This window comes from Plectropomus leopardus, chromosome 1, assembly GCF_008729295.1.
Source record: "Plectropomus leopardus isolate mb chromosome 1, YSFRI_Pleo_2.0, whole genome shotgun sequence".
Classification (NCBI taxonomy): domain Eukaryota; kingdom Metazoa; phylum Chordata; class Actinopteri; order Perciformes; family Serranidae; genus Plectropomus; species Plectropomus leopardus.
Window position 1 is genome coordinate 14641184 of NC_056463.1, and position 26325 is coordinate 14667508.

Here is a 26325-nt window from a genome sequence, read left to right on the forward strand (position 1 = left end):
GTTCAACATCATTTAATGCTAGAATATAGACTTCTTCAATAAAACCATCATGAACTGGCTGCTTTAGACTTAATTAAGTTTTAAAGTGAAAGAGATTTATTTTAGGAATGTATTGGTTTTCTCATGCAAATGATCTGACCTTAGATTATTTTCTACTTTATAGTTATCTCTCACTTAGAACTTTTTGTTAAATGCATATTTTATATCCTGTCTTTTTTCCATACATTACAAATTCAACCCCAAATGACCTTTAAAGATTTTTTTTCTTGATATTTAATCCGTCATTCATTTCTTAATACTCTATCCAAATGCAGTTTAAAATACTAGTTATTTCATCTCTGTACATACCAGTCTATCCAGGCTTGTTCCAGCTGCTGTGGTCGGCCTCTCTTCAGGGGTGTAGGGTCGGAAGCGAGCACTGAACACATCAGAAATGCCACGTGCAGACCTGCCCATTCCTGAAGGCTTTGGCTGGCCGCATCCTTGAAAAACCTGAGCAGAGTGATATACAATTACTTCAGAGAGGGGGAAAGGACACTGGAAAGAGGGTACAGATTGTTTCTACAGTATCTTGAGGAAATCACCTGTTTTTGCAACATTAAAGGTCCAAGATTTTAATTTTTGTGTCATATAAAGTAGACAAAAGAGGTTAAATAAAAACTGTGAAAGTATCAAAACACTCAATCCAAACACAACCTAAATTCAAAAACTGTGCCTTTACACAAAATATCAAAATGTGTGAATTTGTGATGTCACAAAAGCCTGATTACCACTTAGCAGTCCGGTTCAGTCTGGTACATGTTTTCCATTTTCATTGTGAAGAGTTGTGGATGGTCTTAACATTTCCTACCATCCAACATTTTTTGTCACCTCTGTTAAAGTGCCGACTTCCCTCTGCATCACTTGAGGTACTGACTGCAGCGGAAACCACTTTTGGGTCTAAGTACATGTTGCAGGTGTTACTTTTGGCTCTAAAGGTACTATACTGAAAGTTATTGGTGGAAACAGGACTAAATATACTATATAGACTGTTTTAAAATTGAAACCTAAACATTCTAGGTGAGCCCCTTTGTATTTTCTGTTGGAGATTTTTTGAAGTGCATATGATCGACATCAGCTGACAGGAAATAAACATGGACTTGTGCTTTTCCCTGGCAATACAGTTCCAGTTCCAAAATAGAAAGTGCTGCTACACTGCCATTACAATCATATCCCTAGCTGCAAAAACAGTGCAGAGAAATCGAGCACAGATTTAGAAGACTCAGAAACCCTGACCAATCAGAGCAGACTTTTTCAGGAGGGGTTTAAAGAGACAGGCACTAAAACGGAGCATTTAAGACAGATGGTGAATACACGTTTATCTAGACAGACAATGTGAGAAAAACATTGTGTTTTTTAAACACTGAAGCCTTTAAACATGCTCAATTACAAACGCAAAATAAAAGTATGAACCTGAAAATGGTAATAATATGGGTACTTTAACACAATATTTCTTCATTATTAAGACATGTGCAGGTCTCATTGCAACTCTAAATAGTTAGGGACCAGGTTATAAGAAGTCCAGAGCTGCATGAACTCTACACTGAGCCCCAGATAAGTCTATTTACACATCTATTTCCATCCAACAAAAGTTTTGGTTTGCTTTCACCACAGACATTTTCCCTTCAAAAGCTTCTGTCAATTTGCTCTTTCTGGTCTGTGACTTGAGATAGAAAACTATATAGAGCCAGTCTGGAACCAATGCTATCTATCAGTGCCTGAGTCTCCTTTTACAGAAAGCGTTATTGGTGGCAAAGAAAATGAATTAACCCTTGATAGGCTGTTTCTTACATGCAATTTAAAGTCATTGCTAGAGTAAAACCCTTTTTAATTGCAAAAATACAATAAAAAAGAGCTTTTAATTTGTGTTTTAAACTGAAATTATATCAGATAGTATTTGCTTTTTATGAGTCTGATAGACCCATGTCATTGTAATTTGCAACCATGACAATTTTGGCTTCAGGAAATCTAACATTTGCTATGTTATACACAGAAAATAACTATGCATCAGACAACACTATTCTTGGACAAACATTTGATTTTACAAAGATGAGGTTTTCAACTCTCCCTAAAATAAAAATTTAAGTTTTCTTGTTCATAGTGAGACAAAAACAGAGGAGCAATTCTATTATTAATTGAACCTTACATTAATCAGTGTGTAGTTCATAGAGGTTCATTATGAGAATAGATTGTTTTCTGACAGTGTGGTCTCTACAGGCTCTGAGGGCCCAAACAACAAACCTCCAAACCGCACAGCTCATTAGCATTCCTCTCTGGCCCGTCCGCCGGCCCCTGGCTCAGTATGTGATGGAGCACTCTAATGCGCTGCATGGCTGTCATGACAAGAGGCTGTCTTTTCTCTAATATTTATCAATTCTTCACCATGATTACAGTTCTGCTATCCTGTACATCACACCAGCAAACCGATTTTCAACAGGTCGGCACGGCGGGAATGAAGGTACGTACGGTTAAAATGTGACTGTGGGGGAAAGATTGTAATCTCAGAGCAATCTGTCAGCCCAGAACATCCTTGCAGGGATGGAGCGTCAAGTGCATAGACAATGGGTGAAGTTGTAAATTGCAGCCTTCTCGATATGGAAAAGAATGTGACATCTAATTCACACTGACCTTTGTAACTCTGGCATGAAGATAGCACAGAATACACCAAAGGGTCTGAATAAAAAGTTGAACTGAAAAACCTGCCTTTTGACAGGAAAGACAATGACAAACTATTCTGTGTGTGATAATATCCTGAATGTGCTGCTTGAAATTTCAAACTATTCTAAAGAACAATAAGCAATCTGAAGTCCAACAGGGCAAAAGAGGAAATGAGCTGCTTCTCTTGCATGCTAAACGCTCTTTAAAATCATCTTTATACAAAATACCAGTCTCCACCATCCTGCATCCCAGGTGTGATTTGGTTAAGACTCCTAGACTGAAATAACCCACCTCATATGGTCATTATTAACTCTGTTACATAACCGTATTTTTTATCTCCCTTTCTTTGTCTCATCAGTGTCATTATTAATGTCATATACATTGTTATGTAGTTTTGCATTGATTAATACAATAAAAACTTAGTAAGTCTAAAATGGTTTATGTATAAATTGTTATCAATGTAACAGTAAAACACATCACAGCATGGCAAAAAAACTCTTTCAGGAGACAGTACCTTGGCTGACACTTGCATGCTGTTGTCCTGCATGGTCATGATGGCGTCAGAGATCTTGATGTCAACTGGCTCAATAACTGCTTCAATATTGAAGGGTCCCTCCAGTCTGTCTGCCACCAGCAACATAGCATCTGTCATAACAAAGAGCACACATGTCAGCTCAGAGATATTAAACGCTCACACACACACAGACATTTTACTACTTCTGTTTATGCACACACGTCAATATGTTCACATCATCGCTGAGATTTAACAATACTCAGTGCAAAACCTGTTGCAGGGTGCTTTGCTCCACTGTGTGTCTATGACATGGCTCCAACTAGGAGAACAAAGAACAGACCCTTCTCCAAATGAAATGACTGCCAATAATCACAAACACAAAAGGAACCTGCCAACACCTTCATGTAAACACACACAGTGGAAAAAATGAGATCTCTGGAGCAACTCGGGTTTGTAAGAGGATGTGCGACATCAAGTAGAAATTAAAATTTTAACGTGCTAAGCTTACAAATAGTTTATACATAAAATAATCATTGACTTGCTAATAACCCTGGTTAGACAGAAAGCGACAACACTTCTGATTTATTCATCTGTTTGCATTAGTGTTTCTAAACTGCGAAAGCATATCAATAAATACATAAATTCATGTCAATGCATCATGATATTAATTACTTTTTAATAACAGCTCAGACACTCACTGCTTAAGTGTCCATAAAACACCAAAAACATGCAAATAATTCACTTTACCATAATGCATCACTTGGAAACATCTGGTAGCAAGTGATGATAGCACATGCAGCGTAGTATTTGTTGTATCCTGATTATGTCAAAACCAAAACTTCTCACATCACATCATATCTAATCATGTCTTTAGAAAACATAAAACATATTTTATGTGCTTAACAACATGAACAACAGTAAGAACAAACAAACAAACACAGACCATGACCTCATCACAGCGGATAAAACTTGGCATGAATCGATCCCTAAAACAGATTACCCCTCAAACTGCCAGTTTTAATTTTCATTACAAGAAAAAACAAAAAACATGATATTATGTTCACACAGAGGAATTGTTGTATTGATCGTGTCAGACTGGGAGATGGTAGCAGTGAAAATTATGTTTGATATTTTCATTAGACTCTATCCTTTGTCTCTCAAAAAAAGTAATTAAGAGCCCAGCGAGTCTTGTTTGAGTGGTTAGCACTGGTTAAGTGGTAAGGGCAGGAAACAGTGATATCAATAAGACTTCCATCCCTGTGCACTGACATTTGCAGCAATGTGGACCAATCAGGAAAAGCCTATTTACCCCTACGGGGACTGCCTGCTCCCTGGAAAAGGGCAGCAGAAACACTGTTTCACATCCACTTAAGCGATAAAGAATGGCAACGCAAATCATTAGATCATGAGTAATCATAACAAGAGTTTTCATGCATGTGATCAGTGGCTTCTTGTGTAGTCCACCAAAACAGCTTCTGTGGACATTTGACTTTTTTTTTTTATTTCACCTTAAAAAGGATACAACAATATGCACCACAGCACATTTCACAAACGTCAAAGAAAAACACATGCGCTGTCTATTTTTGATGGTGCTACAGCACTTCTCACAAAGTAGATCAAGTTCTCGTGCTAACTGGCACTGTATGTGTATTATAAATACAATGTAATCATGAGAAAAAATTTGTTTTTTATGACTAAACACAGCCACAAATCTCTGATCTATGTCATTCATAACTAGACTTTTCACAAAATCAACTCTGTAAGCACAACAAAGTAGGAAATAACACAATGTAAAGATAGAAAAAAAAAAAAAAAGACCAAATCAACAAAATCCACAAGTCTACAAAATTAGGCTGTGACGTCATGCGATGGACAGAAGTGAACTGGCTGCAAGCAGCGCAGCTGTGCCTGGACGATTTTTCTCTCCCAGTTTCTTTACAGTCTAGCTCGAGGTGAAGATAACAAAAACAGGAATGTCACTTTAGTGGATTATAACAAATTGGGTAAGGAATTCATCTACAGACGTCAGTTCAAAATGAGACCAAACTTTTCCATCGATGTCAGTGACAGAGACACAACAAAATCCAAATTGTGGCCTGCAGGACACAGTATGGGTTGTTGTTTTTAGCCAAGGTGATTTCTGAAAATCTTGCAGCCCCTATCCGATGAAGAGGAGTGAGGAGTCAGCAGTCTCTAACCTTGTAAAACAGTCAAAAACAAGTTTACCACCGTAACCACAAGAGGTCCTTGAACATACGGACATAAATGTGCTGACAAAATATTAGGTTGATTGGTCCAGTATTATTCAGATTTAGCTGCAGACAGATGGATACACACACTCACATTGGCACATGCACACACAAGACCAATCCAATAATCCCTTCCAGGCTGACGACTGGCATCCAGCAGCACCCCAAGAGACTGCTGCTTTTGAAAATTGTGAACAATAAGAAAACTATAGTATAACATCACCAGCTAGGTTACCTAGGTAACTTTGTTTTTCAACTCACCTATAAAAACAACTCAGCAGTACTAACAAGTAACAAACATATGAACATGTTTTGAACTCCACGAGATATTTTGATATAACATATTGAGTAAGAAGAGCTGAGGGCCGTCCATTAGGGTCTATGAATGGGATATGATCTGCAACACACGGAGAGCTCTGACAGCTCCCAAATTCTCACACACATTAGCTGATAGAAGGCATCTAGCCATATCAAAACAAAGAAATACACTACCAGAAAAATACAGTGGATAGGCACTATTTTCATCAACGCACAGATAACTTGTAATGGAAGTAATTGCACTTTAAACCCATGATCACTACTCGACCAACACGCAGAGCAACAAGTACGCTCTCTCTGCTCGACACGCCATCGGGCAGGTGGGTTGCCAGCGTAAACTGGCTGCCCAAAATACCAGCATGCACTGAATAAACATATACCTAACAGCATATTAGACAAGGAAGCACCAAATGGGCAACAACTCAATAACACAAACTTGTAACTTTGGGGCCTTTCCTACTAAGCAATTCAACAAAATCAGGGCAAGAAGTCCTCAAACAGAAACGGCAAAACAGATCCGTGTCGGGCCAGCAGGAGAAACACTACTGCACATATTCAGTGGGCTGCATACCGTGGAGGTAAACCCGGAAGCTAGAAAACTTTTTTGGCACATTTGCCAGGCGTAGCTTCATTGGTGTGAATAGAGGCCATTTTTGGTCCGCTGTCTAGGTATTATTAAAAAAAAGTGTCTAAATGAAATTACAGACAGATTCTCATTGAGACAGAGATTACAGCTGTGCCAAACATGGTGTAATAGCCTTGTTGTGGCGGTATCATTAAGTCAAGACTGTGGTGTAGCTTGTTTATAGCATAATGTTAATTTTTTTATTCTAGCGACTGCATTAGTCCTCAAAAAAACGTGTAGGTATTATAAACACTTTTTTTATTCTTCTATTGTCCAAAATCCAATGGAACCACATGGAAGCTAACTTCTGCATTAGCGTCCAGGAAAACGTAATCCCTGGGGCACTCTATGGCATGACTCATGAGTGTTTTCTGATCTGCCACTCTGTGGTTGAAGCTGACAACTGAGTGACTGTTGGTAGGAGACAGAACATGAAGCCTTAAGTGTCGAGGCACACTTTGTACTGCATTGAGTTTTACTTTTTCAATTCTGTTTTAATATTGTGTATTTCGGCCTGTTGTGGAAACTTTAACTTGTTAAGTAAGAAAAGCTTAGCAGCCTTGTAAAATTGACAGATAGGATCATTGGGGTAAGTCAGGTATAGCTCTTACAATTACAGTGAAACAGGCCAGCGCTGAAGAAAGCCAATACCTTTCAAGACTGTCCTGACCGGCCCTGGCAGAATGAGTTTGAGCTCCTGCCCTCGGGCAAGCATTTCAGAGTGCCTGTCATGAGACCTAAGGAACATAAAGTCTGCCTCCTCTCAGTGGCTATTGACAGGGCAGGATATTAAGCTCATGCGCTTGACTGAGCAGAGTGATTTAGAGGACAGGTGAGTACAGAGGAGAGAGCACTAGCCTGTTTAAAGGGAGGGGAATTAAAAGCATAAAGATTAATACTCATACCTGGTATTGCCAATTAACATTGAATTAAGTTGTGATAATATCCTGGGGCGCAGTCTCAGCCGAGCAGAACTGGGCAACCATTCACTGCAACCCAACCTCCTCAAAAAAGAGGTGTATACAGTACATTTAATCATATATCTGTTGTATTTATGTATGCATGATACACACACACACAAATACCTTTGTCAACAAATCTGTACAAAGGTTTTTTTTTGTGTTTTTTTTGTCTGTCAAAATATTGGAATAAAGTTGACAGATTTGGCTAAAATCTGGTGGACAGACCCTTGATGATTATTTGATGGGGTTTTTAGTGGTGATTAAACCTATAGACAGCTATCTGAACACCCGCAAAAGTGATTTTGAGTACTCTGCCAAGTGTTTTTTTGCCTGTGGATATAAATTTGTCTTCACTGTAGCGTCACAACCGCTCAAGAACAAGCTGCGTTCAAATGGGGTTGTGTTTAGCCTGAGCATAAGAGGACCTCGTTTGAACGCCTGCTTTGCTGACATTTTCAGAAATGGAGCAGGCCTCAGACTCAAATTTTTCAGGGATGGTAAATTAATTTTAGCAGTACAGAATCATTCTTCGTAATTATACTACGTATAAGGATGCTGATATTCCCAACAGCCTCATCATTTTCCTTCGATACTATGCCTTTGCATTACCTGCATTATGTGACTCACTCTCTAGCTTGCTCAATATGTTAGCCTCAGTGGCCTCTAGACTATACTATACTCTATGTTAGCTACTACACCCCAAAAAGTGTGATTTCGCCCAAAGTCTCATTTGATTGGATGAACTTTTGCAAATGCCCCTGAGTGCAAGATGAGTCATCAAACAATTAAGACAGTTTTACCCTGGCTTTACAAAAAGACAAAAGATACAGACTTTGATGTAAAATACGGTGATACTTTGTAAAAATGTTTTAGTTGTATGTATATTTGGCATATTAGAAAACACAAATGACCAATTAACACAGCATACAGGATTAACTGGTAAAATGTGGTTTTAATATGGATTAAACCAGATCAAACGATTAATGTGTTTCTGACACAACTGTTGGCAATGGCGGGAAATCTGGGACTTCCAAGTGTTAACATGCATTAACATATATTAACATGCTATTTTCTCAGTGGCTCGAACCCAAAAGACTGATGATGATAAACAAACAGAACGGAAAAAGTCGAAACATCATGACACTAAAGAACACAGTCACTGACCCATTTTGTTCTTTTTTCACTATAGACTCCTTCAGATGTAAAAATGTGATGACCTACTACATGAAAATTGCATAATTTCTTTTTGTTTTTCCATTCTAGATGTGTACCATGTATAGTAAATAAATGTACGTTTTATCTTATAAAATAGTGCTTTGTTTAGCTCATGACCTGCTGTGATTTCCTGTGTGTTTGAGGATTTCTTTCTATCTCAAATACAGTCTCTGGTCTAACGTTATCTGTTATTGGCTGTTTTTTTATCCACACTTTTTACATCTGCACACACTGATAGGTTTTACTGGAATATCTGAGGCTAACTGAACCAAATTATAACCAGCATCTGGGTGAGAAAAGAGTTACCTCAGATTGTTATACTGAGATTTAGTGAATTAAAATAATTCAAACAGCTGACTCAATTTATGACCAAAGCGCTTTTTGATGAAAGTTGAAGAAATTTTACACCCTGGTATTGGTGTTCAAAAATCAATTATTGGCCATATTAGGGTGCTAAAATTGAGGGATAAAGGTAAACTTTTGACTTTCATGGCAACATAAATCTTATTTTAAAGAAAAAAAATCATGTTACTGATTAGCCAAAGACAAAAACAGCTATGCATTATCTGTGAGTTAAAATGTGTTTTTATTTATTATACCATATAATTCAGTTTTTTTCCATAGACACATAGATTTGTGTGCAACCCTCCATGAACAGCAACCAACATGTTAAACCTGAAACAATTCTCCAAGAACCTGTCAAATTACAAATATTGCTTTGCCAAACCCCCTAAAAAACAAAATCAGCCAGACTGCAGACAATTTAGTATGCACATATTTGAGCATCTTGGACGAAAACTGTAGTAATTTCTTTCTTTTAGGTTGTGAATCTCAAATGCAGGCCAGTGCTTTTACAGCGTACTGAGTGAACAGATCTACAGATAGACCCTGCTCTTCTGTCTGTTAGTGGCTGTACCTTTGAAGAGCACTCTTGTTTGTTTACTCTGGAGTCTCAAATTGGGCGTGATGCTTGGTTAGATTTCCATCAGGAGCTGGCTGGAGGTCACTGTGGGGGGCCAACCTGAGTCCTGTGAAGTCTTCAGCTGCCTATGTTTAGCAGAGTACCGCTCTAATGCAACCACAGAAAAAGCCTCAGTGGAATACAGTGAGAGTAGAGGGGAAATTGGCAGCAATTCTGTAACTCATTCTATAAAAGACTCAAAGACCTAAATGATATCCTCAGCTGAGTTCTGACAACCTATTTTTCATATAGCCTAATGAATATTTGATGGGTTGTGAGTATGAGTCGGCCATGTGAATTGCTACAAGGAATTGTTACTTCTACATGCTTAAACAACTTTGGAAATTATGTCACACACAGGAACCCTTTTTTAAAAAACAATGGACTGTGGATGAAAAGCAACTTGAAGATGAATCTGTCTGTACTTTAAACATTCAAACAAAGTGTGTACACACTTTGCTAAATCATTTCTGCACAAATGGTCAAGTAATAACTCATACGACCAATTTACCACCGTTTAAGTGTTTACATTTAGGGGTTCGAGCGTGTTATTTTTGTGCTGGTTTATTATTTTTATTCTTTACACAAACTTCAGTGAGATGTTACATTGTATACACATGAAGTTTTCACCAAAGATTGGAAGTTGTGTGCAAACGCTGCTCAAGCAATATATGATCCAAATTGGCCTGATGGGGGCGCTATAGTTAAACTCAGACACCATAAGACCGATTTACACAAAACTTTATACAGAAATCCATCTCTTTGCAAATTTGCCTCAAGAACCACCACTAGATATTCTGCTATTTTAAAAACACAATTTTTACATACTCCAGTCCCAGTTTGTACTTAATTTTCTGTTAATCACCAATGGACCAAATTTATCAAAAGTTATCAAAAACTTGTTGATAACGCATTCTGTTTATAATATAATGAGCAATGAACTTTAAACAAGTGTGACTCATCACATAAATAGACCTTACTTCACATCCGACAGGCCAGTCATCAAGCCAATTATCACAAAATTTGCAGAATATGTCCACATAGGTATCTGACATATGCCTTCCAAGTTTCATTCAGATAGAGCACTAGGGGTTGCAACGGATGGGAAAAATGGGTATTGCATTAGACAAATTAGGCTATAAATCAGACATTTTTTGTGCAATCATTACAAAACTGTCAGAATAACTTTCACAACAAAGTTGAATCCCATGTGGTGAACTATTTGGATATCGCTCAATAGAGGGCACCATCAGTTCCAAACATGTTCATGGATCTGGCGCCAAATTGGCAAGTGTAAAACTGATTTTCAGTCTTGCTATTTATGCCTATTTGCTGTGGTCCTACCTCCCCAGTTTTATCATGTACCAATAAACTAATACCCTAGTATAAAATAATATGTTGCTGTGCATAAAAGTCCTGACTTTTATTCATTGGACCAGGTCCAGATCAAACACTTTCCACTTCTAGCTGTTTGTAATGTCTTGAACCCCTAAATCCCTTGTGGAGGCTATATTTTTCTGATATTTTTATAATTGTCTTGGACCCTGTTTTTCAGTTTCAACAGAACAAGCTACAGATTGAAAACACAAAGCCTCACGATTCTATTTGTGGAGACCATTTTAAGATTCCCAAATCTCTGTGACAACAGTTGCTCATTTTGTAATATTAATTATTAATTATTATTATTAAATAATTTTGCATAGAAAACACAATGGTAAAATAGTAAAATAAGTGAGAAAATTAATGATCATGTCCATGCCTCTGTAAATTGGTCTCAGTATCACTTCAGCATACACTAATTGTGGGATTTAAGGTAAAGGTTAAGTCAAAAGAGTTAACTTTTAGAGAAGGTAATGGCTTTATTCAAATGGGATCGAGTCACCACTTTACATTAGGTATGTCATTTTCAGGCTTGCAGACAAGAAAAGTGGTGCTTGTTAAGGGGTTTGAAACTCCACTTCTGACTTTTATTTTATTCAGATTGCACTCAGGGGAAACGCTCTGTTTCTGTCTCTCCACTGACTGCCAGATTTGGACTATCAACAAACATTCAATAGATTTTTAGAAATACGTGATTTACATAAAAAATGTTCTTGGTACTTGCTGCACTGCAACTCAAAAGATGTCTTTGAATACAGTGTTCCTGATGGTGTACACTGACATACATTGAGGAATCGCTAGTTTTAAAGTACTTTTTTATCACATATTTTCCATATCTTGAGCCAGATCTACTTTTTTATATATAAATGGATTTATAATTGTTTTTCTGTTTCTCCCTTTATCTGATATTGATCTTGACTGATCTATATTCTTTTGGCATTAAATTCATGTAATGATGAAATTGTTCAATTCGTACCACCATTTATCCATCTATCCATTGACTGACACAGCGGGCTGTACTGGCATGGTTGTTTACAGCTGGCTGCACGGTGCCAACTTTTTTTTTTCTTTCTTGCTCCAGGCTGCATGCTTGGCTATTTCCTATTGGAAAACTCTCCTTTTTTCTCACCCAGAGGGATTTGGAGAGACTCCGCCAAACTACCTGCAGAGTCTCTTGGGGGACACAGCAGTCATTCATGTGTGAATCTGTGACAAATCAACAACTTTTATGTGAAGATGTTGAGAAACAAATACAAGGTTTCCCAGTTATCAAGGACACTTTTAACCTCTTGATTTTTAATTTTTATGACTGTTTAATACAAACTAATGCAGGTATTTCTGCTGTCTGATCCCACTGGTAGATCAAATTGACTCCTTTTACTTTTGGTCACTGCTCAGTCAATACAATTTTGATGTGGTGAGTGGTGCTAGAGAGTTCAATAAATACACCCACTCTAAGATCAATTTCTGTCACACAGTACTAGATCCATCCTCAGCAGGTACCTATAAAATCAGTTAGAATATATGTGCTCTCTGGTTTCTTGCCCATTGCTGAGGAACTACATAGTTTGAAATATTGACAAGAATATTATTGACAAAAGGTGTGTCTTTCACCCCACTTAGAGTTTTACTGATGTGAACTGATCCAGGAGTTTTTGAGATATGATACATGCATTTTGTAGGAGACATCTCTATTGAGATTTACCCATTTTAACATTGTGGCCAAAAATCTTAATGAGTGGGAGTTAATGATTTCTTGTTCATTGGCCATCACTAGGATGTCAGATTTCAGTGGTGAAAAATCTTTGACTATTTCACACCGCATACTGGCCCAAGTAAAATTAAATCATACTGGGCTCTGCATGGCTGCTCTGGAGTCAATGGGAGAACCAGAGTGTCAAGTCTTACAGAGAATAGAAATGGTCCACTCAGCTTAGACTGTGTTCAAAATCATTCAGCATGACCTTGTCTTTTAAAGTCAAAGGCGTATCACTATCCAGATTATGTAAACTGGTAGCTCCAGTGTCACATACAGTCTGTCATTCTCTTCGCTGACATAGAGGCCGGAGAAAGGTGTGAAACACTGAATGAGGTATTGAATAGTTTGGGTTGTTTCAATACTGATACCAGTATCAGAAATGTCTCAGATACTTTCTAAAGAACTGGATCGGGTACTGCCACAACAAAAGCCAATGCACCGATCTGATACCACGTAATTTACTGATAAACTTTAAAGTAGTTTCACACCTGTGTACAATGGCAGATTTCCTGGTTACAGATTCTTTGTCACTCTGAAACAGTAGTCTGCAAAGCAAGCTGCATTGTGCAGCCACTGGTCTCTAATGTTTTAGAGCAGCAAAAAATAAGTGATTTCTGTTAGGAAGCGTAATTCTTTCTGTAAATTCAAACAGATAATAATTCATTAAATATTCTTCTGTCTTTTATCGTTTGGGATTGCGTGTAGCTGCTACTAAGCAGCAGTTCTAGCATGGCTAGGTGTGTTAGCATTACGCTCTTCACTTACGTTTATTGTTTCTGAGGTTGACTTTATGCCAGAGTCTCTGCTTGTAAACTTACAAAATTATCTATTTGGGCTCACAAAAATGTTCATACACCAGGAATAATAAGCTCACTGTCCAATATGTTTCAATAGCATGTAAATGTCGGCTAGTTCACCTCACTGTTATGGATAAGTGCTGCACAGCAATTTAGTGTTAGTAAGCTCACATAATTGGACAAAGACTAATGGGAAACAGTAAACCTGTCATTAATATTGTGGACTTTAAATTTATTTATTATTTCATTTTGTAAATAGGCCAATTTATCTTTGCTAATAATATGTTGGATTCATGATAATGTGTATTTTCATACAAATTTTAAACAAATAAATAAGGGGCCTTAAATTAAAAGTCAAATTAAAGGTTTCAAACAATAATTTGGCAGCCCCCTTACCGTAACTTTGAGGACCTCCTCGGGGTCACGGACCCCCTGTTGGAGACCAGTGTTCTATAGCATTCATGTATTTATTCACGGTATACAAAGGGTTTAACCAGATCCATGCCACACTACAATGATGGCATTCTTTTCAAATGCGTACTGGGTTCATGGTATACAATGAATTTATACTTAATTCAGTGGTATCGGATCGGTTCTTGGTATCTGCAGATATACAACTTTAAGTATCAGAATATGTATCCAGACAGAAAAAGTGGCATTGGAGTGTCTCTAAATACTTTTATGTTGTTAAAGGTGAATGAAAGTAATGGCTTTCTCTTTAAAATATTTAATACCACATACATTTTAAAATCACTGAAAACAGCAACAGCAACAGTTTGGTATTGCAGCCACTGCTCATCCGGTGTTGACGTGAATTAATCGGGCTTTCATTCTATTGTTTGGAAATGATGAACATAATGCAAAGATAATTGCACACACATACAAGACTGCCCAATGATTCAGAGTTGCAGATAAGAAAATGGAGAGAATAACTTTCACCATCTGCGAGTGAAAACTGAGAAAATCTCTGCATACAAACACTATGCATCCAACAATATAAGTTAATGACACCCTGCATACATTTACAGAGACAGTTGATTATTCTCCTGTCAGTGGTAGTGATTCTCTGCATGCTGACAAATTGCAATTGTCTGATAATGATATCTAAACAGTGCATGGATTATATTCTAATTTTAGATTCTTTACTGCTTTATGTTTTGCTTGTATTAATGATGGCACAAAAATGATTGAGAATATATGTATAAGATAATACTTCTGATATTTAATTTTATTAAACTCCCTTAAAAAAAAAACAACCCTTCAACTGCATCTTCCATGGGGAGAGTAGTTCCATGTCACTGAGCATGCTTGGGGAGATGGCTACTTGTTAACATGCTTTGCTTGTTTGACAAGCTGGGAGAAAACTACACTGGCTTTGTTCAGTGAGGAAATGTGTCACCTAAATACTGTACAACACAATGACCCTGTTATCTTTTGCTGCTGTCTCTTTTGTACTTTTGTCTATCACAGCATATAATTGCTACTCAGCACTTGCAAAGATTTCATGGAGTGTCTCTTGGAGCATCTCGAGGAGAGATGCCAGTTCAAAGTATAGTATGAAAACTAAAACTGGGAAAAAACAAAACAAAAAACAACTTGAAGATAAAAAGAAACATGAAAAAAATAAACAAAAAAATGTTTGTGCATTTATAATTTGGAATTAGCTCTATTGTTTTCCTATTTTTCATGATCAAAATTACTGTTACAGCTTTCTAGTTTTGGGCAGCATCATGACTCCACATTTAGTGCTGTTGAATGCTCTGGGTTTGATTTCTAATCCTAACTGAATACAGGGTGGCTCCTGCAAAAGAAGCAACTAATGGATCAGAGACTAAATGTTGATCAGTGACTGGTGAATATGTCAGTTAATCTGTGTTAACCTTACAATGACCTGGTGACTCGTTCAGGGAGCCTCCTCATCTCCTCTTAATACATGTTGTAAAAGGCTACCTCCCCTTCCCCCAAGCACATACGATGCCCTTAGAGAACATTAAATCACCCATACAACTGATTTAAAGTCAGTACATTTTACATGCACTCTATGATTATGCACAGAGAAAAGCAATACCTTCATTACTGAAACTATCCTGTTAACTCCTTAATTAGTTTATTATACTTGTATTGAGATTGTAATCAGAATAAGCACACTATAACTGGATTAACGGAGCCATCAGTCTTAGGAATTAGTCTTTGAAAGTAAACAGTATATTGTTAGTTTCCTTTGGCTATTTTATTCTTCACACAAGCTACAAAAGGTCACAGACTGAAGCTGTTTGCAAACCAACATGTTGGAGGAAAGAGCAACATGGCTTGCTGTGGTGAAACAGTAAGGCTTTTTTTTTGTAATGGCAGTGAGATGAGTTTTTTCAGTCCAAATCCAAACAAAAAGTGAAGTTTGTGTTGAGGTATTATGTAAATCTGTCAATTTGAAAAATATAAGATTAAACAATTTCAAAAAAGAAAATAAAATAAAGACATTAAAGGCTTTTGCACATCTCGGGCGTGATAAATAAATGACGTAAACATGCAAAATGGCTGCCTGCTCAAAATTACTCATACCAGCAGTGATGTGAATTTGCAGCAGGTAAAATGCTTGAATTAGCTACTGTAAGCTTTGTTAGTCTCCTTTTAGTGAAATGGTCTGATTGAATTTGAGTTCTTGTAAAATGTTACGGGATGTTTGTGTCTAGGGCTTTGATTGTGAAAGGTAAGAAACAAAGGAGGGGATCTGATATACGCTGCCGCTGTCAAGGTTGAACAGAGCAATAAAGTCTGATGTCTTGATTTTGAATATAGACTATCTCAGAAGAATGGACCTTGTTACAAAAAACAAATCACTCTGCTTTTTTGCTAAGTGATATCCACAATCTGTGTGAAAGTAATCATAACAAAAACAACATTTTGAAAAAAAAACTCTCAAAATCTCAAAACCTCAGTTTCTAAAGGTCTTAAATAAAATGTAAAATATTACTATTTAGTCCATTTTGAGATGTGATTAAAGAGATTAGAATATACAGACTGGTGTAGCATGGTTTGCTTTGCTGTATCTGATACAATGCTAACTATCACTAGGAGTCACAAAAGGCAGAGGTTCAATACTAATAATAATAATTACAGTTGTAGCTGTTGTTATTATCATTATTATTATTATTATTAGTAGTAGTAGTAGTAGTAGTAGTAGTAGTAGTAGTAGTAGTAGTAGTAGTAAAATAAAAACATGTCCATCAATATATTTACCTTAGGGGCAGGAGGTCATTAAACACTTAAAGAAAATTTTTCTTTAGAAAACCTTTATCAGCTTTTTAAACATTTTGTTGACTCTTCACATGGTTAATGAAATTATAGAGCATAAACTATAAACCTGGGTTCAATGTTATTTTTTTTTAATTGCCCAGTTAGGCCAGTTGGGCATTTAGAAACGTAATTGCTCCAAGTCAAGTTTTACTTGTCCCTATACAAACTGTTTTATTTATTGGTGAATATGAAATGACAACAAAGACAGCAGTTTCATATAATACAGATTTATACTGGGCATGTGCAACTCTCAACTGAGATGTGAAGGAAGCAAGATGACTCACTTCTCAGCTATTTTAATCATAAACTCTGGAAAAAAAGATGTGTTTGATAGTTGTTTGTGAGTTTCTAGATTTACAAGCCAAATGCAGCATTCTACTTGCTCCAGGGGTGAGGACAATCCTTACTGTTGAGCCCTGAAAAGTATTTTAAATGCTGCAATATCCAGTCAAGAAAAAATGCATTATTAAACAAACAATGGAAGACCTGCAGATTATTTTGAAGCAGTCAGTGCAGTAAAACTGCCCTACAGAGGCTAACAGAGCTAAAGCCATGGATTAATTTTTGTCCCAATAGACCACTGAGCTCTCTGACCTTTCTTTGAGGGGCTCAGTCTCAGTGGATGAAAACACATGCAACATGCAAAAAGAGATTACAAACACATTATGTCTCTGCCAACGTGTTCTACAGAACAGTGACGCACTTGTATTCTATTTTCAGTACAGCAGTACCAAATGGCTTGCAGATGTTTTGTATCATTAATCAAGTCAACAGACGGACAGGAAATGAAGTATGGAAACTTCAAATCAGCTTCAATCGTTCCGTCAGGTTTAATACAGTATCACCATCCTTCAATCTGCATTCTTCACCTTTGTTAAACTAACTTTTAAATGCATCCAAAGTAGAGCTTGAGTTTATGTTGAAAAATCCCAATGTTTGTGAAACAAGTGTGAAACAAGCTTTTCACTCTCACTCAGAGCGCTCCTCGTCTAAACACAAATACTGCCAAAACCACTCTGCTTAAAGACGTCTGACATCAGTTCCCTGTAACATTTTTTCCAGTTTGCAGCTGCAAGAGGTGAATCAATTGCAAAAGACTCTCTAACTTGCCAACATATCTGTTTGTCTTTGGGGAGTCTCCACAGGCATTCTCTCCTGCATTTACAGCTGGATTGTAGCTCAATAACAGCACCAACAAATACTTCTTAATAGAGCTTCCCCCCTTGTTTTATTGGCTTTTGGCAATGTCTCGACTACTTATCTCATCTCAAGTCTCAAATACCATGTCTGTTGTTCCTCACATATGAACTCTCATGTCCTTTCACATTAACACTTTTATCAATTGCTACAGCTGCAAGACACGACTGCTTGTGCTGGATAACTTTATCTGTCTGTGCTGCCTTTCAGCTGTTTGTTTCATTCTTTAGTCTTTTAGCAAAGTGTTTTATTGTTTTACAGTAAAGGACACATTAAAATTAAATGTGATATTCACCCATGATGGATTACCAACTGAACTCAAGTGTATCTGACTGTCACACATTAATGAAATTAGTACAAACATGGTGCTGCTCAGACGGTAGACAAAAGGAATCCCACTTTAAAAAGTAGTTAAGGCCCAGATGCACCAAACCGACATCTAAGATCAAGTGGCAGCGGAGGCTGATTGTTTCATCAGTTTATGCCCCTTGTGTCTCAACCAAAAACTTGCACTTGAACACACTGCAAAGACTAAAGCCGACATTAAACTAGCATGTATATTCTCCACCTGCAAGAGAGGAAATAACTGTCAATAGCAGGCGGCGGCAGTCTTTAAAAGTCATCAAAACGGTAAACCAGACGACTGGCAGGATGGGTTCAAGACGCGAGTTAGCCAGTCAGCACATCAACAACACAACCTGATGACAAAGAACAAAAAATATTTACCGTGCCCAAGTGAAAAATTGCACAGTTTTAAACAGTTTCTACTAAAGAGTTCAGGTTTTCCACTCTTATACAGAACACCAGGCACAGTGAAAATGCGGACACACACTCACACACAAAGGATGAGAAAAAAAGGACATTTGCTCACTCAGCCCCCCATGTCATCAGCTATCACCACATAGATTCTAATCAAAGCTCAGTGGCTAAAAAAAATAATTGTAACTAACAGAACAAGTTTGTTTTGATCTCAAGTCCTCTTGACTTAAGTCATTGTTTACATTTGCCACTTTCGTTTCACTTCTTGTGCGCTGAGGTGAATGGAAAGTCAGAGTGATTACATCCACTGAAGGACTCCAACAGGCTCTAAAGCCGTTTTACATTCTTAATTGACTAAACAAAATACAATTAGGACATAACTAGTGCTAATGATGCGGTGTACACTACAAAAACTAGGGCAAGAGATGGCCTGATATCGGCTGGCCATTGGGTTGGTGTGTCAGGGCCCTTAAATGGTCTTAGATCACTCTCCTCAACCACATACTACAAATTAGTACATTTCCAAACATGTCAAACTATTCCTTTAGATATATATGATTTGAAAAGTCTAAAAATGCAATATCATCAAAATGTATAATTCTGTAAAAGAAGTATGCATAAGTTTACATGAGTATGAAAAATGAGGATAAAATATAATAATATTCAGTGGACATGTGTATAAAGGCAATAAAACTGTTAAACATAGCTGTGGTTAGGAAAAGGATATGTTCACTGTATAGAAAATGTAGCCATGAAAGCATCCCTGCTACATTACCAGAAAAGCGTCATCTTGCTTATTCTGTGCAGCCTGCGGCAATTAAAATATACTATATTCTTGATTATTCTGAGAATATGGAGATCATTTCCACTGGGCTTAGTGAGTCATCCAGCCTTCAACTCTCTGACAGGCGGGATCCCGCTAGCTAGCTTGTTTGTTCCTGTCATGTCTGTTACTGAGACGATCATGCCTAATACTCCATCAGTTTGAGTGCCTGTGTGTGCTTGTGCCTGGTAAATGTCTCAGATTTCACTAAAAGATGCAGTTTTTGAAGAATCATAAAGACCGCTGAATTACTCTTCAGTTAAAGCATGTGGATGTTGAGTGACACAGAAGAAATTTTACAGTAAGAAAGGTGGAGAATTTGCAGATATCTTTAAGGCGGCAGCGTGCATAACAGCAGAGTGTGAGCTTAGTTTCTGCCAAGCTATCTGTATCATGTAAAGTAAAGTACCGGCAGCACGTTCATCTTCATAATCTCACAGACATCACAGAAAGTCCTTCTTGGAGGACAGAAAAAAAATTGCCTTGATTTCTTGTGAACTGGGGGTTGTGGGGAGGTCCAGTTACACTGGGACACAATCCATGCAATTAAAAAGAAATGAGCAAATAAAATCAATGAGGATCGCTTACACTGTGGTGTCAAAGGACTCAACAGAGGACAACACAAGCCTATATCTTAATTAGGAGAAATAATGTACACACAGACACAGCCCGGCGCATGCAGTAGGGGAATACATTGTATTTACAAATGACTTCTCATTTAAAGCAAGAATGAGTTTATTACTTTAACTGTAAATCCAATAAAAAAAAAAAAAAAACCTGTCCGCACTTAGTTACTGAAGCTACACCTGTCAATATTTCCATTCTCACATGGCACATACGTGGACAAAGGTGACCACTCAATATTAGACAATTGATCCTTGATTTCAGACAGACGTAGACAAAAGCAGGTTTCACATTTTTAGCTGCTGATTGACAAATTTCTTGACAGTACAATATGACACTGGCTGATTTTATCATCTGTTGCCAGCTAACTAATTAAGCTAACAGAGCTCATTGGAAGCACTGGTTATGTTCGAAATCATTCACCCATTTTATCAATCCCTATTTACGATCTCGGGAATTCTTTGTAAAGGACTACATCGTGAGCTTGTCTGTAACATGACAAAACACTTTCGGACACTACTTAAGTAATTTTCTTCATGCACAATCAAAACATGCCATATCAACATCAGCTGTTGGTCTATCCAAATATCAAAGCGCATGTTTGAGATAAATTCATGATATTATACAGACATATTTCCATCAACTTAACTAAAAAAATTACAAAGTACTTTATGGCTGTTTGTGTTATGATGTGCTGTTCAGCCTGCATTTCACTATAACGTTTAAGAGAGACTATAAGAGAGAGTAGTGCGACTACAACTTGTCCTATAAATGTAAAGAATTTACCATTTAACAAACTTTGATATGTTGAAGTTTGGTTTACCAGTTAGATGTAATAATTTGTGAATATAATGTGTATTGTTATACAGTATGCCATTATGGCACAAATCAGGGCTCGGAACACTCAAGATGATCAATATTAGATAGCGTTATTATTAGCCAACTTCTGTACAGCACAAAATCCATTGCTGATTTATCAGTTGGATACAAGTTGGATGAGTTGGATCTCTCAACCTCACAACAGAGGTATGAGCTAAGCCTGCAAATATCCTTAAATCCTTGACTCTGTGTAAATCTGACCTGTGCAGTGCAGCTACAACTGGCCCCTGGCCTCCTGTTATTTGCAAAAGAGGCCCCCAGGCAAAGCAATGTGAGTATGGAATAGTAATTCCCACTATACATTCAGACAGCATTACAAATTGGCACTATACAGTGGACTGAGAAATGAGGAATTTTAGATACAGCCACTGTCTTCACTTTTTATTGTATTCACTTGACTTATTTTAAAATTAAATCCTTTAGAATGAAAAGCCTTCATAAGGCATTTGGTGAATACTTACATTATTCATTCATTAATTATTTATAAAATATGACAACTTGATCTTACTTTAGATAATATTGGGAATTGATTGCCTAGAAAAAGTAAATTATACAACTATTAATCTTAATTTATGTTTGAGTGCTAAGTTTACTTGAAATTTAGCTGTATTTACTTAATTTTGTGATGTTGTTGCAACTTAAGTGAAATAAAATTGTTCTTTCTAAGTGTTAACAACTTCATTAAACCAAGGTAGTCTGACTTAACTTGATCATCACAGAGAAGATTTTGCCAATGATGAAATTAGAAGACCTATGTCCTGTTTTTTTTAAAGAATAAAACACATTTAAGAAAATACAAATATAATTGACATGTTTGCAACCAGCAGAATACAGATACATAGCACAGTACACTTCGTTCAGTGAAGTTTATTTGATTTAACTTGTCATTTTTACAAAATTAAGTAGCTTTTAAGTAAACTTAGCAATTAGTAAAATCAGCTTGTCAGACTTTACAGCTGCAGGTAGTAAACTATAGTAAACTGGACATGCTAACAAATGCAGCTTAACTTAGAGCAAATTAACCATTCCTTTCATCTCTGCTTTTATTTATTTTTTTTGGTTTTGTGCAAACACATCACCTTCAAACTCTTAAATAAATTTGACTTTTGCTTTTACTATTGCCCCATGCACACGGCTTCTTCAGTCTGCCATGCCTAGTTACGGGTGCTATGCTATGATTGGACGATAACTGTTTGAGGAAAGGGTGTATCAAGAAATAAATTGGATCCTGCCATTAATTTTGGCCACGTGTAGCTGAAATTATGTTACACAGTAATGTCACTTTCCTGTGAATAATGGTGTTGATCATGGTGTAAGCCTGAAAAACTGCAGTGGTGTGTGAATAACAGCATGTGTCCTCTCTCTCTCTCTGAGGGTATTTTAACAAGGTGCTGACAAGAAAAATGATAATGATGTGTCTGTCATGATGCAGAGCTGGGTAAATTTGTCATGATGGCAGGTGACTGATGGTGTGGTATCACCCATTGGCCAAACCATGAATTTTTTCCCTCAACACTGAACACAGACAGACAGACACACACACACACACGCAGGATGCCTAAAATCACTCAGCACATGTACGAGCAGGTAAATCACATCCTTCCTCAGGTTTATGCTCATTGTTCACCGGCAGTCTGTCTTCCATTTGCAGCCTGAAAGCCGTGAAGTCGTTACGGTAACCTTTACAAACTGTAAACTGCCGTACTGTGACTGTAACTTTGAAATGTATGACACCAACGCTGCAATCACTCATTTTTCTCCTGCATAGTGATATGTAGGCTGCGTCAAAGTATCCACCAAGGTTATTATTGTTTTAATGTTACACAGATTTCAGGAATAAACACGGCAGTGGCACATTTGTTCTACTCTCCCCAGTAATGCTTTTAAACCCCGCAGAGTGATACTGACATCGTAATATCCAAAGTGCTTGTATTTATATGTGTTTATTAAAATCCTGAGTGGTTATCAATTTGTCAGATTGTCTGGAATTTACTTTCAGTCTCAAGCTTGTAAGTCTCCTTGATTTGTTTGGTGGTACAGTGCGTCTCATAAATTCCTCTGCTTCTGTGTTGTTAATGCTTTATGTTAAGTGACATTTTAATGGCTTTGTACAACGTTTAGAGCAGCAGAGAAAAAGTTGTCTTGACATGTTTACAGCTAAAAGCATGTTCTGTTGTTATTGTTTTGATTTGTTTTCATCCTCTACTCCATTCTGTCCATTTATTTTCTACCAAAAACTCAAAGCCAAAGCCATTATGTGATATGGATAGGAAATAGAAATATATTATTACCATGTACTAATGAGAAAAACAAATCAGAAACATTACACAAGCATTTGTGAAGATCAGAAAGAAAAAAAACAATTCTTACAAGTTTATCTTCTCTGTCCAGAACAGAAATATTGCACTGGTAGATTTATACTCAAAACACACTAATGTTTTTTCCTGTCCATTTCAATACACCAAGAATCTGAAGGCAGAAACCACCTTATTGTAAAAATGTCAATAAATGGTCTTAACAGATCTTTTTTTCAACTAAAAAAAATATTTTTTTTATTTTTCATGAATGGTTTTGTATTGTATTTATTTATTTATTTCAGTAAACCAAGTTAGTGTGACTTAACTTCATCATGGCAATGGGAATTTGCCAGTGCCGAAGTTAGGAGATCTGTGAGTTCTGTATCGTTAACATGTTTAAGAGATTATACAAATATGACTGACATGTTCGCAGCCAGTAGAATGCAGATATATGGCACAGTAAACTTAGTTTACGGCAGTTGCTAAAATTTTGAAAAAATGATTTAATTACATTTTTTAGTAATATTTTTTGTTTTTCATTAATGTTTTTGTATTGTTTTTTCATCACAACTCAAAATATCGTCAGTGTCGTAACTATCTCCAGAGAATATTTTGGTCAAAGCCTCCTAAGATGAATATTCTGTGTACATAATAAATAGTGTGCATTACAACACAAATGATGTACTTTAACATATGATTAATACATTAAAATGTGCCTCCTCATTGCATCACACTCGGACATGCTTGTTGTAAAAGGGGTGTGTAGCTCTACTGAAATTTACTTTAGATGATGTGGGACACTGTAATTTGCTTTTGGACTTCCCATCAAATATGTTTGTGTGTTTGGTTGGAATCAGATGACAGTAATCATAAATATAGACATCCCATAAAGGTTACGTCCATTTGAACGGACAGGCTAAATATATGAATATACCCAGGACAAAATAGATTTGATTAATATTTTGGAAAAGGACTTTATTCTGTTATTCTCAAAACTATAATAATTAAAGTGCCACATTATTTACTTGGTCATTTATTTACCTGATGTCCAGATAAAAAATAAAAAATAAAAAAAAGGCTGGTATGTATCTGTTACTGAGGGCCGCCAAGACATTTATGACATTTCATACCAGCACGACAATAAGCAGTACAACTACTCAACTGTTGCAACTTGAGTTCCCTGGTTCGCATTTTCAGCAGAGACAAGAGGCACCATGTGTCTTGTGCTGTATTGCATCAGATGAAATACATATTTTCTGTGGCAAAGTGATGACAGAAAACTCCTGATCTTCATTTTTCAAACAAAATAGAGAATAAGCCATGTGATGTGACTTTCATGTGTTCTGGTTTTTGTATTTCAGAGCAAAAGAGAGGAGGGAGAGAGGTGCGCTTCATTTGTTGTTGTGCACTTGCCAGAAATTGTCATCTACAGACATGTCAGCAGTTGATGTCACCATGTGTTTTGTGTTTTGGGAATGAGGGAACATGCAAGAACATTTCTATTAATGTTTAACAGGAGGCAAAAAAACAGTTCATAAAGTGCTATCCTCCATGTTGTGATGATTTAAAAACCAAAAAAAAAAAAAAAAACTGCATTAAAGATTTAACTTCAAGTCCCCACAGTTATTTGCAATATATTGTATTGCTACACAGCCATTTTGAAGCTGATTATTAAAACTCTGTACTTATACAATTCTTTTTTATTTGAAATGCTTAACAATGTTAATGACATGTTTTCACTGATCTGTGTAAATCTAGTGGTTTTAATTAAAGCCTTTTTTTTAGTCTGAAACATTAAGAAGTACAAATGCTAAGATAGAAATAGTATCTTAACCATATTTCTCAGGTCCACTGTTAGACTCTATTGAGCTGGAAATGAGTCAAGGAGTTAATAAGCACACACACACGCACGCACGCACGCACGCACACACACATTGCGGACGGGCTTTATGCTTGTTTTATGCTTGTTCCATTAGGGAGGCTTACCTCATTTGACACATCATGTCACTGCCAATCATTATCTAGCAATTAAACTCAAAGTGAGGAGAAACGATCATAAGCCAGCTTGTTATATTTAGCCTGTTTCAGAAAAAAGTGCTTGGCAGTGTTCTTTTTCTGTTTTCCTTGCTTGCAGCTCATATTTCCACGTAGCAAACCAAAGGCATACGAGGTGATGTACATAACACATGCAAAGTTTAAAACAATAGGCAGCCATCTCAACTCCTCACAGAACCAGTCTACTTAAATCAAACTCAGCCAGTATTATGTATTAATTTCACTGCTGGCTTTTCTGCCAATAAGATTAAAAAAAAAAACTGCAGGCATCTGCAGGTCAATACAAGCTGCCTTTAAATTTTGTGCTCTGCTTCCACAGCCACAGGTGCAGCTATCTGGGGTGGAGGGTTTGGGGGCATATCCCTGTAATATTTGTGCCTTTGGCCACTTTCAATAAATGAAGTGTTTGATTATCAAAATGTCCTGGCAGAAGACTCTAGGAATTTCTGGTATTAGGTTTAGGTAGAGGTGACGTGTAGATCACATGATAGATTGTGAGCTCGATACAGGCTGAGGCCTCTGCAGCGGCCCTGGCTCCATTCCAGCCCGCCGCCCTATGCTGCATGTCGTCCCCATCTCTCTCCAGATTTTCCCGTCTATATTTCTGTCCTTTAAATTAAGGGATTAAAAGTGCTAACACAATAATCTTAAAACAAAAAAACAAAAAATCCAGTGAACTGAACACGTGGGTCTTGGTTGCACTGATGCCGTGATCCTACTCGACGCCAACATCTACTGCCTTTATTATTAATCATGCCTCCACTATTAATATATACATGTATTTCATAAATTTGCTTGAAGCATTACATGCTATCAGACATAAAAATAATAAATGTAATTTAAATTATATGTTATGTTATTGTTACCATTACTGTTGCTGTGCATCTCTCCCTCTTCCACCCTCTCTTTCTCTTTTTTCT

At 37.0% G+C, this 26325-nt stretch overlaps 1 protein-coding gene across 1 annotated transcript in view; it reads right to left on the minus strand.

The window, feature by feature from the left end:
• Positions 1 to 26325, minus strand: part of gpc6a (glypican 6a) — a 190949-nt gene that overhangs the window by 46217 nt on the left and 118407 nt on the right. The window contains exons 5-6 of the mRNA XM_042493211.1: positions 3212 to 3342; positions 349 to 492 (exon numbers count right to left, since the gene is read on the minus strand). Coding sequence (XP_042349145.1) covers positions 349 to 492; positions 3212 to 3342 — 275 coding nt within the window. The remainder of the gene's footprint in view (positions 1 to 348; positions 493 to 3211; positions 3343 to 26325) is intronic.